The sequence below is a fragment of the Ovis canadensis genome, chromosome 16 (genome assembly GCF_042477335.2).
Source record: "Ovis canadensis isolate MfBH-ARS-UI-01 breed Bighorn chromosome 16, ARS-UI_OviCan_v2, whole genome shotgun sequence".
NCBI lineage: Eukaryota > Metazoa > Chordata > Mammalia > Artiodactyla > Bovidae > Ovis > Ovis canadensis.
In genome coordinates this window covers 37,093,072-37,110,104 of record NC_091260.1, presented here as the reverse complement: position 1 = coordinate 37,110,104, position 17,033 = coordinate 37,093,072, and the positions used below count along the sequence as shown (strand labels likewise).

At 41.6% G+C, this 17,033-nt stretch overlaps 1 protein-coding gene across 1 annotated transcript; it reads left to right on the top strand.

The window, feature by feature from the left end:
• The first annotated feature begins 4,140 nt into the window (after positions 1 to 4,140).
• Positions 4,141 to 16,024, top strand: LOC138421548 (granzyme A). Its single transcript, XM_069555750.1, has 5 exons — positions 4,141 to 4,271; positions 6,472 to 6,619; positions 9,644 to 9,785; positions 13,086 to 13,364; positions 15,047 to 16,024. Exons 1-5 carry the CDS (start codon positions 4,211 to 4,213, stop codon positions 15,197 to 15,199), a joined length of 783 nt encoding a protein of 260 aa, XP_069411851.1. The 5' UTR covers positions 4,141 to 4,210; the 3' UTR covers positions 15,200 to 16,024.
• Positions 16,025 to 17,033: the final 1,009 nt, after the last annotated feature.

Below are 17,033 nucleotides of genomic sequence, written 5' to 3'. Positions count from 1 at the left end.
TACACACTACTATATATATACAATAGATGACTAATAAGGACTTGCTGTATAGCAAAAGGAGGCCTACTCAATACTCTGTAATGGCCTATATGGGAAAAGAATCAAAAAGAGTGTGGGTGTGTAACAGATTCACTTTGCTGTACATCTGAAACTAACAGCACTGCAAATCAATTACACTCCAATAAAAATTTTTTGATCAACTATACTTCAGTTTAACAAATGTAAAAAATAAACTCCTTTTTTTAAACAAATATGAAAAATGAACAAGTAAATAAATAAATTAGAATAGAAAAAAGAAAGGAAAGGAAACTGCCAAATGAGGGACTTCCTCAAAAAGCTAAACACAGATTACCATACAACTATGCAATTTCACTCCTAGGTATATACCCAAATGCAAGGATTAAAACAGATACTTGTACATCAGTGTTCATTGGAGCAGTATTCACAATAGCCAAAAACTGGAGACAACCCAAATGTTTATCAGCAGTGTGTGTGTGTGCTCACGCTTTCAGTTGTGTCTGACTCTTTGCAACGCAGTGGACTGTGGTCCACTAGGGTTCTCTATCCACGGAATTTTCCAAGAAAGAATACTGGAGTGGGTTGAAATTTCCTACTACAGGGGATTATCCCAGTCCAGGGATTGAACTTGCATATCCCGCATTGGTAGCTGATGCTTTACCACTGTGCCACCCAGGAAGCCTGACCATCAACAGGTGAATGGATAAACAATATGTAGCATATTCAGCCATAACAAAGAATGAAATTCTAATATTTACTACAACTGAACTAATCTTGAAGACATCATGCTAAGTGAAATAAGCCGAATAAAAGGACAAATATTGTATGATTCCCCTTACATGAAATATCTAGAATAGGCAATTTAATAGAGACAGAAAGCAGATTACTTTCTGGAGGCTGGAAGGAGAGGAAATGGGGAGTTAGTACTTAATGATTACAGTTTCTATTAAAGGTGACTAAAAAGTTTTGGAACTAGATAACTGGTAATAGGTTTACAACATTGTGAATATAATTAATGCCACTGAACTGTCATTTCAGATGGTTAAAATGGCAAATTCTATGGTGTATATATATTGATTTTATATATATGTGTGTATATATATACATATTTATATAAAACCACAATTTTAAAAATTAATAGTTGTATATTAAAAACCATTGAATTGTAATATTTTAAGTGGGTGAATTGCATGATATGTAAACTGTATCTAAATAAAGTGACATTTAAAAAGAAATGAAGGGAAGGGGACTTGTCCCAGTGGTCACAGTAGATGCAGCAACAGCGGGGTGGTGAGTGATCTAATAGGGTGACATGATCTGCAAAGCTAACGGTTGGGGAGCAGGCGGAGAAAAATGATCTGTAGCTTGATTACCTAGAAAACCTACCACACAGAAACCTCTGACCCTAGACCACATCTAAATGACCGAATTACAACTAGAAAGATTTGGTGGGAACCTCATAAAAGTCTCTTCTCACTGTAACAGTTCCGTCAAGGTTCACCCTAAGTCCAAAGTTCAAATGATCGAATAAGTTACAATTACCCCTCTTGCACCTGTCCCACTTCAGGGAAATCCCACTCCCACACGTGTCCCTTACCGGGAGGCAGAGGACAGGCTGCCCAGATCCCACACCATAGGGTAGGAGAAGCAAAGGTGCCCACTTACCACCACCAGTGGGGTCCCCTGTGTTTCAGATCAGTGAGTCTAGTCAACTCTAAATCCTACTTTGTGGATCTAATGTGTAAGGTCACTCCCAACTCCTAGAGCCACTCTCAACTGTCAGCTTGAGTTTCCAGAGGCGGAAGTTACGAGCTACCACTTTCTTAGAGATGAGAATTCTTGAGAAGGGGGTAGCAGGTTGTGTGGAAAGACAGGAAAGGAATGTTGAGGAGAAGCACCAATACAAGGGTGAATGGCTAGACTGGAAACTTGGCATCAAGCACAACTGATTGCTCAGACTCTCTTCCCAGAACCAAAAGAATTAGTGCTTCAAAGAATATTTATCCATTAGATTCCATCTCCTACTAGTAAATAGATTTCCTTAAAAGACTTGAAATCTCCTGCACTTGTGCATCGTGCCCTAGATCTCAGCAGCAGCAGTGGATTCCAGTGGTAGGAGGCAAAAGCTGTGTCACGCAGGCATGAAGCATGGTGTCTTAAGGTGGTGCCTGATATGGTACAAGGCCATGCAGAATTGGTCTCCACAGAGTAAGCTGAGAAGAGCAAGTGGCCAAGGTTCATGGATTACATGAGGTCAAGGGCTTCTGTGGTAACACACAAGAATTGTCTGCTATGGCAATAGTTTTGTGATCACTTTCCATGTTATTAATATTGAATTTTTGCACAGAATGGTTGTACAGATTAATTAGAGCCAACATACAATATATGTCAAATAATGCTCCCCATCTAGTCAAGGATGCTCACATCCTAATCCCTAGAGCCTGGGAATGTGAGTTTACAAAGCAAAGGGGAATTGAGGTTTTAGATAAAATTAACATTGCTAATCAATCCACCTTAAAATAGGGAGATTATCTGAGTGGGCCCATTGTAATCACGTGCTTGCTGGATCAGTCGCTAAGCTGTGTCTGATCCTTTGTGACCCCATGGACTGTAGCCCACCAGGTTCCTCTGTCCATGGATTTCCCAGGCAAGAATACTGGAAGAGGTTGCCATTTCCTTCTCCAGGGGATCTTCCTTACCCAGGAAATCAAACCCACGTCTCCTGCATTGCAGGAAGATTCTTTACCACTAAGTCACTTGGGAAACCCAGGGTAATCAGAGGGGTCCTTAAAAGCGGAAGCAGAGGCAGAAGAAGACTCAGTGTCAGAGTGATGCAATGTGAGAAAGACTCCACCGACCACTGATGGCTTTGAAGCTGGAAGCGGGCCACAAGCCAAGGAATGCAAGCAACCTCTTGAAACTGAAGAAGCCAGAGAAATGGATTTTCTTAGAGCATTCAAAAAAGAACTCAGCTCTGTTGACACCTTAGCCTAGGGAGAGCCACATCAGACTTATGACCTATAGAACTATAAAATAATAAATGTCTATTGTTTTAAGTCACTAAGTTTGTGGTAATTTGTTACAGCAACAATGCACACTGAATAAGTTTAAAGATTGTTGTTACAGCAACAATGAAACTAATACATCTCCACAATTTTTTAAAGTATGAATCATAGATATGACTTGTTGGGTCAAAGATCATGCAAAATTTAGTAATCCCTTTATATGTATTGCATTCCAGGAAGATAGTAGCAGTTTTAAATGCCATCAACAAAGAGAATTTCCAAAATCAGAGAGTATTTTTGTTTTCTAATTTTTAGTAATTGACAGGCAAAATTTGTACCTAAATGTTTTAAATTCATTCTTATTATTGGTTACTTATGATATGTGTTTATTGATTCCTCCATAGACTAGGAATATAGCAGCCATTTTTATTTCTTTTTTTGTGAATTACTTGTTCGAATTCTCTGACCATTTTTCTTTCCAGGTATTCATCTTTTCTTATTGCTTTATAAAAATAGGCATTTGTGTCACATAGGTTGAAAATGTTTGTAATGTGGTTTTATGCTTGATGTGTCTAGGTACAGAAGGTTCAACTTTTATATCATAAATCAAACTTTTACAGTTTCTGCCTTTGATGTGATAGCTCAAAGTCTCTTTCTCCTTTCTACGTGTACAAATATTCATCTATATCTTCACTTAGCGCTTTTATAGCTGAACAGTGTGCATTAAGAATATAACTCAGTTTCCCCTTAATGATTACCCAGCAGTCTCAACAACAAAAGGATCAACTATCTGTCCTTTCCCCACTAGAATAAGTTTAAAGATGCTATTTCAAAACAATTTCTGATATAGACTTGAATTAGCTTTTTAAAATAAACTCATATTTGAAAGTGAAAAAGTTGCCCCTAAATAGCAATTTTCTGTTTATTGTTCTCAGTTTATCACAGTCTCATGGATTCACATTTACACTTTAAGGTAGGAAAGGTCTAACCCTGAAAGAAATGTGAAACAAGTAAGTAACCACAGCATCTCTAAAATAAAGTTATATTTTCCAGTTATAAAACACCAAAGTCTTTAGCCACAAAGCAGAGAAAGAAAAAAATAAAAAAACCCACATCCTTTGTGTTTCATTATATATTACTATCAGTACCTGAAACTAAATAGTCTCCATAAGAAAATAACAGAAGCCATGAATGTTCCTTTTCCTTTCTCTTTTCCTCCTGCCATTTGTCTCCTTCTAATTCCTGGAGGTAAGACATAGTTTCATATGCTTTTCAGTTTTGCTTACAAGAAAATGGAATTTTATATTGGTTTACTTTTGTTCAATATTGTGTAAAAGTAAAAAAGAAATCATAACTTAATTTCTAATAATATTTCATGTTACTTTTAGTCTTTGCTATTGAAATGGTATATTGCTTTTTAAAATGAAAACATAACCTATTGTGTTTAGAGCAAAAATATGAAAGCATAACTATATCTGGAGGGTCTCACAATTCAGGCCAGATCCACAGAGCAAAACTGGCAAGTGAAAAACCAACAAAGCCATTAAACTTGGGATGGATAGATTATTTATCAACTGGAGAGCTTAGTTACCCTCTGTCTGGTGGCTCAGACAATAAAGAATCCAGCTGCAATGCAGGAGACTGGATTCAATCCCTGGGTTGGAAAGATCCCCTGGAGAAGGGGATGGCAACCCACTCCAGTATTCCTGCCTGGAGAATCCCACAGACAGAGGAGTCTGGTGGGCTACAGTCCATGAGGTTGCGAGGAGTCAGACACAACAGAGCGACTAACACAACTCATAACTCTCAGATAAATCTTAAGATTTTGGTTTTCAGAATGAATTATGTTAATTTCCAGTAGTGGGAATGGTAAAGAAAGCAATAAATCAATGTAAAATAATCCAATGAACTATATATATGTGTGTGTCAACATTTAATAAAACTTACAGTTAAGTATATTCTAGCTGTTTGACATACACTCTTCTTATGTATTATTGTTATCAGCCCAATTTACATATGAGGAAACTAAGGCCAAAGAGGTTAAGACAATTTACTGAAGTCATCAGCTAGTAAGTAGTAGTTCTGGGATTTGAACCCAGAGTTCATGTTCTTAACCACACATTATGATATTTTATAGCTCAGTGATACCTTCAGAGCTGGGATTCTTAATGTGGGATCCATGAGCTCCTTCAAGGGCCTGAATGGGCACTAAGAAGTCTGTGATTCTCCCAAAGTGAGAGAAAGAAAAGTAAAGTGAAGTCGCTCAGTCGTGTCCGACTCTTTGTGACCCCACAGACTGCAGCCTACCAGGCTCCTCTGTCCATGGGATTCTCCAGGCAAGAATACTGGAGTGAGTTGCCATTTAGTCTCTAGGGAATCTTCCCGACCCAGGGATCAAACCCAGGTCTCCCACGTTGCAGGCAGACGCTTTAACCTCTGAGCCACCAAGGAATCCCAGTGTTCCCATCGCACCTCAAGAGGATGTGGTCTCAACTTGACACTAGAGAGGAACTCCAGGGGTCGTGCCACCATTTCAAAAGACCCCGATGTCCCAATGCACTGTATGCAAATATTCACACGCATATCTGTGTCTGTACTTTATTTAGATTCTCAAATGGCTCTACATTTCAAAAATAACAAAGGTACTTCAGACAAACAGTTCTTCACAATGGATAGAGTATATTTTTTTTCATGATGAGGAACTGGATTAGAAGACTGCTTTACTATTTATTAGTTGTCTGAACTTGGGCAAGGTAATTGCCTGTCTAAACTTTACGTTCCTTATCTATGGGAATAATAACACCCACCTTGCATTGCAGCAAACAACAGAACCAGAGTCTGAAACTTACCAGTGCCTGGTAAATCATAGATGCTTTCACTATTATTGCTACTATAGTTATTGTTCTTTCTTCAAATTTAATACAATTTACCAAACCATCATTCCCAACAATAATCTCATCATGGAACACTGAGATTTTTAAAGTCAATAACACAGTGTCCAACCCCAGACTGAGACAATGAAGCCTGTAGTAGGAAGTGAACTGCTGAGGAATGGCAGAAAAAGGAGAATGAGGTTTCTCCCCTATCTGCTCTTCCCGTATGCTACTGGGTAAGTCTTTAATCTTTTTGCTTTTTGAGCTTTAATAAAAGAGATTCTATTGCCTGACAGTTTCTGCCTCCCAGGGATAGGAAGGAGATGGATATTAGGTTAAAGGTGATCTGAATTCTTGAGGAAGAGAAGTAGTATTTAAATTCAAGATACTATTATCCGAAGCTATCCTGGAAAATTGTAAAAACTCCGAACCACCTGGACCACTTTGATCTTCTCTCCCTGGACACAAAGTGCATGTCTAAGTACTCGTTCTGGATCTGTTCGTGATTATCAGAACTTTCTCAGGGGGACACGTAACTCGGTAAGACAGGATTTCACTCTGAATCACTCTTGCAGTTTTTCCAGTATCCTGCGAGGGAATTATAGGAGGAAATGAAGTGGCCCCTCACACAAGACGCTACATGGCTCTAATCAAAGGGCTGAAACTCTGTGCAGGGGCTTTGATCAAAGAAAACTGGGTATTGACAGCCGCTCACTGCGACCTGTAAGTGATTCTGAGCTCCTCCCACTCTAGACAGCCGGCGGGGAGGGGAGGGGAGGGGAGGGGAGGGGAGGGGCGGGGCGGGGCGGGGCCGGGAGGGGCGGGGCGGGCCGGGAGGGCGGGGCCGAGGCTGTCAGAGGGCTCTGAAGTCCAAGACCAAAACTAGGCAGGGATGGAGAAGAAAGTGTGCAAGTACATTCAACGTGATATGCTCTTTCTCTATAAGCAAAGGCCAGATCCTGTAGAATAAAATTGAACTGTATGACTATTTTCTCATATTATTTTTTTAACTATAAATAGCAATATTATTAACATTTTGAAAATCAAAATGGTGAAAAACAGCACTCCTAATCTTATCAACTTCACATAATCACTGTTACTATTTTGCTATAATTTATTTCAGGCTTTTTTCACAAATGTATTTTACATAGTCGAGCAAGTTAAGTGTTTCTCTATGATTACAAGTGATTTACTTACTGTGATCTAGTTAGTCTTATCCCACGTTGCTACATATTAGATTGAACCATATATTGCTGATATTTAACTGTTTGACTTTTCAAAACAGTCATTTCCTATGGTTCAAGCTAATTTTTCCCTAATTGTGATTTGAAAGTCAGAATAATGTTTATCACCTGGATATGCTGTGGTTTTCTTCATCAGTACTTGTTGTTGGTAACTGGAACCTACTATTTCCCTGCTCACTTTAGTATAAATTGCATGAATAAAAGAAAAGACTTAAAAACTAGCCCCCCACAAAGAAGATCCAAGGAGATGTGCACTATGTTGTGTCAAATGAGAATTTATCAAGTGGCAACTGCAGCACAACGTGCACGGTAAAGATCACCATTGGCTTGGTTAACAGGCCCACTTAGTGCAAAGTCTGTCCAGCAAATCAAGAAAAGCTTCTGCCCATCTCTCCCAGATTAGCTATCATTCGGTTCACAAACTAGACTTGGGGGCTAGCAGTTTATTTCCTTCTGTGTGTGCGTTTAGATTCAGTTCAGTTCAGTTCAGTTGCTCAGTCGTGTCCAACTCTTTGCCACCCCATGAATCGCAGCAGACCAGGCCTCCCTGTCCATCACCAACTCCCAGAATGCACCCAAACTCACATCCATCAAGTCAGTGATGCCATCCAGCATCTCATCCTCGGTCGTCCCCTTCTCCTCCTGCCCCCAATCCCTCCCAGCATCAGAGTCTTTTCCAATGAGTCAGCTCTTCACATGAGGTGGCCAAAGTTCTGGAGTTTCAGCTTTAGCATCATTCCTTCCAAAGAAATCCCAGGCCTGATCTCCTTCAGAATGGACTGGTTGGATCTCCTTGCAGTCCAAAGGACTCTCAAGAGTCTTCTCCAACACCACAGTTCAAAAGCATGAGTTCTTCAGCACTCAGCTTTCTTCACAGTCCAAGTCTCACATCCATACATGACCACTGGAAAAACCATAGCCTTGATAGATGGACCTTAGTCGGCTTTTGAACATGCTATCTAGGTTGGTCATAACTTTCCTTCCAAGGAGTAAGCGTCTTTTAATTTCATGGCTGCAATCACCATCTGCAGTGATTTTGGAGCCCCCAAAAATAAAGGCTGACACTGTTTCCACTGTTTCCCCATTTATTTGCCATGAAGTGATGGGACCAGATGCCATGATCTTCGTTTTCTGAATGTTGAGCTTTAAGCCAACTTTTCACTCTCCTCTTTCACTCTCCTCTTTCACTTTCATCAAGAGGCTTTTTAGTTCCTCTTCACTTTCTGCAGTAAGGCTGGTATCATCTGCATATCTGAGGTTATTGATATTTCTCCCGGCAATCTTGATTCCAGCTTGTGTTTCTTCCAGCCCAGTGTTTCTCATGATGTACTCTGCATAGAAGTTAAATAAGCAGAGTGACAATATACAGCCTTGACATACTCCTTTTTCTATTTGGAACCAGTCTGTTCTTCCATGTCTAGTTCTAACTGTTGCTTCCTGACCTGCATACAGGTTTCTCAAGAGGCAGGTCAGGTGGTCTGGTATTCCCATCTCTTTCAGAATTTTCCACAGTTTATTGTGATCCACACAGTCAAAGGCTTTGGCATAGTCAATGAAGCAGAAATAGATGTTTTTCTGGAACTCTCTTGCTTTTTCCATGACCCAGTGGATGTTGGCAATTTGATCTCTGGTTCCTCTACCTTTTCTAAAACCAGCTTGAAGTTTTGTTTTTTGCTTTAGTTCTTTATTTGGCTGCATGGCATCTTTGCTGCATCAAAGAGTATCTTTCATTGTAGCATGCAGACTCTCTAGTTGTGGCTCAGTAGTTGCAGTTTACAGGCTTAGTTGCTCTGAGGCATGTGGGATCTTAGTTTCCCAACTAGGGATTGAACCTGCGTCTCCTGCACTGCAAGAGAGATTCTTTACCACTGGACAACCAGGGAAGTCCCCTAGATTCAGCTTTAAAATTTCACTATTATGTCAAGATTCATTTCTTCAGTTCTACATATTCAGTTCTAGGCTCTTTTCCATCTTTGTCATCTTCGAGGACAAGCAAGTTACACTATCTTGTGGTAGTTACACTACCACAAAGAAATAAACCTGCTACTTCTGCTCCCATTCTTTGGTTTAGTCTCTAGTTCTTGGGTTTAGTCTCTAGTTCTTGGGTTGAGTTTCTTCCATTAGGTGTTGATTCCACAAATCCAAGGCAGATGGAGAAACTGGCAGCTCTTCTTTCTGCAGCAGCCCATGTGGTCAGCACCCGAGCACACCTCTCCAGGCCTTGCCAACACAATGCTCCTGCTGCTGTCAAAAGGCCTGGGATTCCCCTCCTGTTGCTTCTTCCCTGAAAAGACCTGAAGTTGAACCATCTAAGATAACACATGTCATAGGAGTTTTAGGTAAAACACCTAAAGAAAAAAAGCCTCATAAATGCCCCCTAACTTGCTGTGCTTATTTATATATAGGAAACCATCTAAAAGAACTGATTGGATTTAATAAATTAAATCCATACTTAATTTCATCTGTTCTGTCACATAAATTATATCGTCCTTGTTTTTTCCAGGAAGGGAAATCCTCAAGTTATTCTTGGGGCCCACTCTACATCCCATAAAGAGAAACTTGACCAAGTATTTTCCATTAAAAAGGCAATTCCCTACCCATGCTTTGATCCACAGACATTTGAAGGGGATCTTCAACTACTTCAGGTAAAGTTTTTTTTTTTTCAACGACTATTTTGAAATTGCAAAATTTTGAAATTTGGTCAGTTTAACCTGAAACCAGTTTTACACACTGGCCTCATAGTTAAGACTGGCTAATGCCAGGATGTAGGGGTAAGAAGCACAGCAGGGACCCAACCTAATTACACAGATGTTCACCTTCTTGGAAGTCAGTTCAATTTAACAAATATTGACGAAAGTCCTACTGTGGTAAGACCTGTCAATCCAAAGTGATAATGCCACCAGCAACTCAATTACAGTCAAACCAAGTTGCATTTGTTGACTCTTGCTCAGCAAGGGCGACTGCACACCATTAAGAATCATGGAGTGGCTTGTAAGAGTGTTAGATGGGACTTATCCCAGGATTTGGCCTCATATCAGATGAGAAGGAGTATTCTAGGAAGTAGGAGTTTGCTCTGAACTGACTATTGTCAGGAAGTGGGGTAATTCTATGATGGAGCATCTCAGTGAATCTTACTTACCTAGGAGGCTAAATCTGTGATTGATAAGAAGCAGTGGCCACTCATTTTAACCAATAGGGGACGTTTGGTCATTTTTGTGGCGGGCACAATGACCTTACTTTTGCCTGTACTCAAACATGACTGCAAAGTGGCCTGGAATCTTGCTCCTTTCTTTAGGCTCACCTTATCTGATATTAAAAGCAAAGTATTAGTTGCTCAGTTGTGTCCAATTCTTGTGATTTTTGTGACCCTGTGGAGTGTAGCCCACCAAGCTTCTCTGTCCATGGAATTCTCCAGGCAAGAATCCTGGAGTGGTTTGCCATTCCCTTCTCCAAGGGATCTTTCCCACCCAGGGATCGAACCCAGGTCTCTTGCATTGCAGGCAGATTCTTTACTGTCTGAGCCACCAGGGAAGTCCTATCTGATATTGGTGGTCAATAACAGTGTTCATGATCAGTAGGAAAAGTTGTGGCCCAGCTGTAAGTGCCAGTAAGATTTTCTCTCTTCATAAGATAAACAGGTGCTGTTCTCAAAGTGTTCACAGTTTCTAGTGGGAGAGACAGACAAATACATCAACAGTTCTGAGCTGGCTGTATGTGACTCATCAGTGATGGATATGACTTAGAAGTGGGCTCTGAGGGAACACGGGCCGTGTCCAGGCGGTCAGGGAAGCTTTCTTAAAGAAGGTACAGGAGTCAGGAAGCAAAAAGAGGAAAGGGCCTTCCAGGCAGGAAGTATAAGAGGAGTCTTTAATGGAAAATGCATTTGGAGGAAGAGGGAAGAAAGGGAAGTTATCATGAAATTTAAGAAAGAGGGCACCCAGACATTGTAAACCATGGGAAGAAGTTTGAACTTTCTGGGGAAGGAAATGGGAAAGTATTTTAAGCAGGGCAGTGACATGATGAGACTTGTTTTTAGGAGGATTACCTGACTGCTATGCAGAAAGTATGATCAAGGAGGCAGAATTGGGCAGAGTGTGCAATCCACAGTCTTCCAGAGGGGGTTGAGGAGAAATTTCCCCAGCAAGACTTAAGAGGAAGCTCGAGGAATCCACACGTTCCCATATCAGGAGTAAAGAGAGGACCTAGAGCTTTGTATGCTCCTGGCAAACTCCCCACACTCCTTGCCCCCCGTACTTATCAGTGACCCTCACACTCTCTACCTTGAGACTCTAGGCCCTGCCTCTCTCTCAGGTCTCCTCTCCTCCCCCATACTCTAATTCCCTCCAGTCCTGCATCCTGCACAGGGCAACGTAACTCCTTCCCCCGCCCAGTAGAGGGCGCTACCTGGACTGCTTCCCTCCTGCCCTTTTCTCCACCGCAGGGCACTTCTGATATATTCAATACTTTAGATTGTTTGTCTGTCTCCCTCAGTGCGATGTCAACTTCAAAGAACAGATATTTTTATCCTTTTATTTCTCCCCTATACCAGGGAGTATAGTGCCTACTACACGGTAGACCTTCCATAAACATTTTCTGAATAATTTTGGATAAGGAATGGAATTAAGCCAGACAGTGGCAAACCCATCAAGGGGAAAGATTCTGAACTCAGGTTTCAAGAAAGTGGTAGCAGTGGTCAAGTCTCCTTTAGGACGTCAATATCTTTATAAGAGTGTGCGGTGAGTAAGAGGTGCGAAGTAGAGTCAGGTAACCCTCCCACCTCTGACACTGTGGCCAGAAAGGCGAGGCTGCTGGAGAAATCTTAAAGAGGATGTCAGAACCTCCCCATGGTTAACCTTCCAGTGTGAAAACCTACTGATGTGCCCATCACTGGTCTGTGTGCCTGACCCCAGGAGAGCTGTCTACAGGTATATGCATCCTGACTCCAATTCTGATCCATTCATTCAGATCTGCAGTCCTTCTGGGGGTTCTGCTGCCTCCTTGTCAATCCAACCAGATAACAAGCATGAATGTGAACAGGACAGGACAGGTGTTGCAAGTGGGCATTTGAAGTTCTGTGGAAAGAGTTTAAGCTGTGGCCATTTCTTTTTCTAAATTCTAGTGGGGCGGGGGGGGCACATCACTGACTCAGAGGGGGCACTGAGGAAGTGGGGACTGTCTAAAGTCAGGAAGTGGGGCCTGAAAGCAATGCAATGATAGGAATGTGGCAGTGGCCTCTGCTGCTGTGCTCCTGTGTGTTTAGAAGGTCAGCAATACTAGGACTCCCTACAGCTTGAGGCAAGAAGGAAAAAACTAGAATTATCTTCCTCTACTCTCTTCTCAACTTTTATCACACTCCCTACTCTCCTGACCTTGAGTTTTCAGAAGAAAAAGAGAGAAAGCAAGGTAGTGAGGCAAGAAGAGGGTCTGGCAAATGAAAGCAAAGGGCAAAGTGTGCATGAACCCTCGAAGGCAGTGCAAGTGGGTTGCGCTTGCTCAGAAGAGGGGAAGCCACGTTTCCACTGAAGTGGAAAATGTCACTGACCCCTTTCCCACCCTGCCCCGCTGCACCTGGAGCTCTGGTTTCCTTTCATTGGCCTTGATATCAGTCAGTTCACAAACTTAAGATCACCTGAATAAAATAATGATTGAGCGCTCCAACACAGCTTTTCAGCCACAGAACTGTCAGCCACCACCAATAAAATTTCATCATTGATGGGTCAACTGACTGAAGTTTACTATACTATCCTAGCAAAACATGCCTGAAAAGGTATGCTGTGACTTTAAAAAACCAATAACTGATGGTCAATTCGGTTGGAACATGTTTTGATTTATATTCTTCATAAGAACATACTAAATAAGCAAGTTATCTATTTAAGTCAGAGCTGTTTTCTGGGTTTGGTTACTGTTGTCCTTGCCTTAAACTGCGTCTTCTGTCTCTTTTCTAGCTGGAAGGTAAAGCAACTATGACCAAAGCTGTAGGAATACTTCAGCTACCAAGAGCAGGAGATGGAGAGGATGTCAAACCCCACACCAAGTGTCATGTGGCAGGATGGGGAAGCACCAAAAAAGACGCATGTCAAATGTCTAATGCCTTGAGAGAGGCCAACGTTACAGTGATAGATAGGAAAATATGCAATGATGCCCAGCACTATAATTTTAATCCAGTTATTGATCTCAGTATGATCTGTGCTGGTGGAAGAAAAGGTGAAGATGATTCGTGTGAAGTAAGTAAAGTAAAACTTTAACCATTTTGGGCAATGGGAAATCAGGTTAAATAGCATGCCTAAGAAGAGCAAGGTGGACTGTTGTGATTCCTTCTTATATCTGAGGCCTGAAAGAATGTCTGCTTGACACTGGGCTGCTGTGTGCTCCCTTGTCCCAGGTGAAACCTACCATCCAGGGAGACTCCTCTCATTACCAAAGATCAGGATCGCATTTAACCACCACTTATGGTGCTGTGGGCTTACCGGTGGCTCAGATGGTAAAGAATCTGCCTGCAATGCAGGAGACCTGGGTTTGATCCCTAGGTTAGGAAGATCCCCTGAGGGAGGGCATGGCAACCCACCCCAGTATTCTTGCCTGGAGAATCCCCATGGACAGAGGATGCTGGCAGGCTACAGTCCATGGGGTTGCAAAGAGTTAGACACAATTAAGCAACTAAGCACAGCACAGCACATGGATTCTGTCCTGCTGATCATGACAGCTGGCATTTATCAGGTGCCAAGAACTATACTAAGTTGTATATTCTATGCCAGTTGATCCTCAAAGAGCCCCATGGGATAGACACTATTATTATCAATCCTATTATATAGATGGGGCTTCCCCGGTGGCTCAGTGGTAAAGAATCCTCCTGCCTTGGGTCAGGAAGATTCCCTGGAGGAGGGCAAGGCAACTCACTCCAATATCTTTGCCTGGGAAATCCCACAGACAGTGGAGCCTGGCAAGCGACAGTCTATGGGATCGAAAAAATGTCAGACACATTTGAACCCAGGCCACCTGACTCCCAGCTCCTGCGTTGTTCTGCCTTTCCATGTGCCGAGAATAGGCTTGACCAGGGTTCGGCCTTATTTAGAACTCATGTTCCAGAAGTGGTTTGCAGGGTCAGAGAGAATATGAAATGAAAACTGATGACCTGGAAAAGAGCCCTAAAATTTGTATGAACTCTCACAAGTACTCCTTGGTCTGAGATGGCTTACCCTGTTTCCTTCTTTGAAGCAGGATGTAATTCAAATCCCATCTCATGCCTCAGGCAGTCCCAACATCCAGTCTCTTCCCCTAACATCTACTGACCAAGAAAAGCAGACACAGGGCAACTGAGGGAGACAGTTATTTTCACTGTTAAAGGCTTCCCTTGCTGCTCTGTCTTTGTTTTACCGATGAAAATAAATTTTGCACATCTCCAGAATTGTCTTTTGCAAAAGGGAAATGATTGGAAAATATTAACAGATCTGTGTAATTGATGCTGAGGGCAGACAATTAATAAAAGAGATATAAATTAGCCTTTAAGGAAAGAGAGAAAATGTGTGACTGAATGAGTGAATAAATGAATGACTAAAAGGGTGATTAAATATTCTTGGAAAGCTGCTGCTGCTGCTGCTAAGTCGCTTCAGTCGTGTCCGACTCTGTGTGACCCCATAGATGGCAGCCCACCAGGCTCCCCCATCCCTGGGATTCTCCAGGCAAGAACACTGGAGTGGGGTGCCATTTCCTTCTCCAATGCATGAAAGTGAAAAGTGAAAGTGAAGTCGCTCAGTCGTGTCCGACTCTTAGCGACCCCATGGACTGCAGCCTACCAGGCTCCTCCATCCATGGGATTTTCCAGGCAAGAGTACTGGAGTGGGGTGCTATTGCCTTCTCCAATCCTTGGAAAGCACTCCTGTCTAAATCATGTAACTTTCTGTTTCAGGGGGATTCTGGAAGTCCTCTGATATGTGATAATGTTTTCAGAGGTGTCACTTCCTTTGGCAAGTGTGGTAACCCCCAGAAGCCTGGCATCTACATCCTCCTTACCAAAAAACATCTCAACTGGATAAAGAAAACCATTGCAGGAGCCATATAACATTCCTACTTCAAAGCAGAAAATCGAAGTAACCAAGTGAAAGGGTTTTAAACTTGACCTATCCGAAGAAGCATCTTGCAACGCTCTGAACTTCACATACAAACTGCTGCCTGTCTAAAATAAATTCAGCAATGAAAGAAATGACCTCCTGCTATCACTCTTCCCCAGTCAGCAAAGACTGAGTCATCACATGTTCTCTATCCATGGTGAGAGACGTCCCGAGAAAAACTTCAATTCTGTGACTTTTTGTTTTATTCAGAATTTGGACTGTCAATTTTGTGTTCATTCTTAAAAGGAAGTCAATCTTGAGAAAGTTAGAATATTCTTTCTTCCAAATGAAGATCCAAAATATTTCTGTTCTTAGAAATTCAGGGCCTGATATTGTATTCAGTGTGAGAGTAAAGATAGAGATAAGGAGGGATTATTTGCTTCTTACTATATGCTTCTGCATCGCTTAACTTCTTACAAAAATTCTAATTATGAATACAGTGGGCACATATTCATAAAATGCAGTGTGTGTTTTAGATAGTGGGAAAATTTAGAATTTGAGGTTAGAGATAATTCAGGGAAACTGCATCACTTATTAATTACAAGTAGACTAACATTACATAGACGAGTAGGCTGCAGTCCAGCCAGTACTTTGGTATGTATTTTGCTCTAGCTAGACAATTTATATATGCAATCACTAAGTTTAGTTCTATGTTATTCTTGATAGACTGTGATATATAATAAATAAAGATGCCTTTTTTATTACCTACCATTTTTAATCTTTTTGTTGCACTGTTTCTCCAAAGAGCTAATTTATAAATGCTCATTCTGTAATAATTCTGGCTGACTTTTCCACTTTAATTCCTCAGACATTTCCTGAGGGCCCACCATGTGCCAGGCATTCTGTCCAGATTTATAAATATTAAGACGTGACCACTGCTTTCAAAATGTTTGAAGACTAGTAGGAAGCAAGGAGAAATCCATAAGTATGAGGACATCTGCTTTGGGTTCTAAAGAACACGTAACAGAGTAAGGCTATCTACTGTGTTGAGAAGTGATGGGGGAAAGATAAACAATATTTCACACTCCCAGGAGCCATCCCAATTATCTCTCAGAGTCTTCCTCCTGAGATCTGCCCTCTGTTTAGACAGACCAATACAAATTTTGGATTCCCGACTAGAATGCCGCAGACATCACAGCAATCTGGTGGGAAGATCACTGGTCTACAGGTCGGACACCGGCTCCATCACTAGACAGTGTAAGACCTTGAGCAGAGTATTAGTCTGTGCCTCCATTTTCACATCTATAAACTGAAAATCTGTAGAGGGACTTCACTGGTGGCTCAGTGGCAAAGAATTCAAGCTCCCAATGCAGGGAGCCCAGGTTTGATTCCTTGTCAGGGAACTAGATCTCACATGCTGCAACTAAGACTCAGCATAGCCAAATAAAGAAAGAAACAGACATTTCTGTGTATCCAATGAGAAAATCCCAAATATTGAATGCTTTCCATCTATAAGACACTCGGTCCTAAGCAACCTCCCCACTGGTGACACTGAGACAACTTATACAAAAGTGACCTGTACTGTCCTTAGCAGAAACCCCACTGCAGAAGCAATTCATCTGCAGCGTTGATTGGTGGAGTAAGCAGAGCAACGAACCTGGGCCAGAGGCCCTAACTGCACTCTGCCTCTAACTCACCGCACGACTCTAAAGAAATCATTCAAGCTCTCTGGCCCCTGTGTCCTCAATTTGTCATGAGCAGAGTGGCTGATAATCACCCAGATCCAAAAATGTGTAAATAAAATATCCTCTAATGGAGGCCTTTGCACAAACATTAAGAACAGTG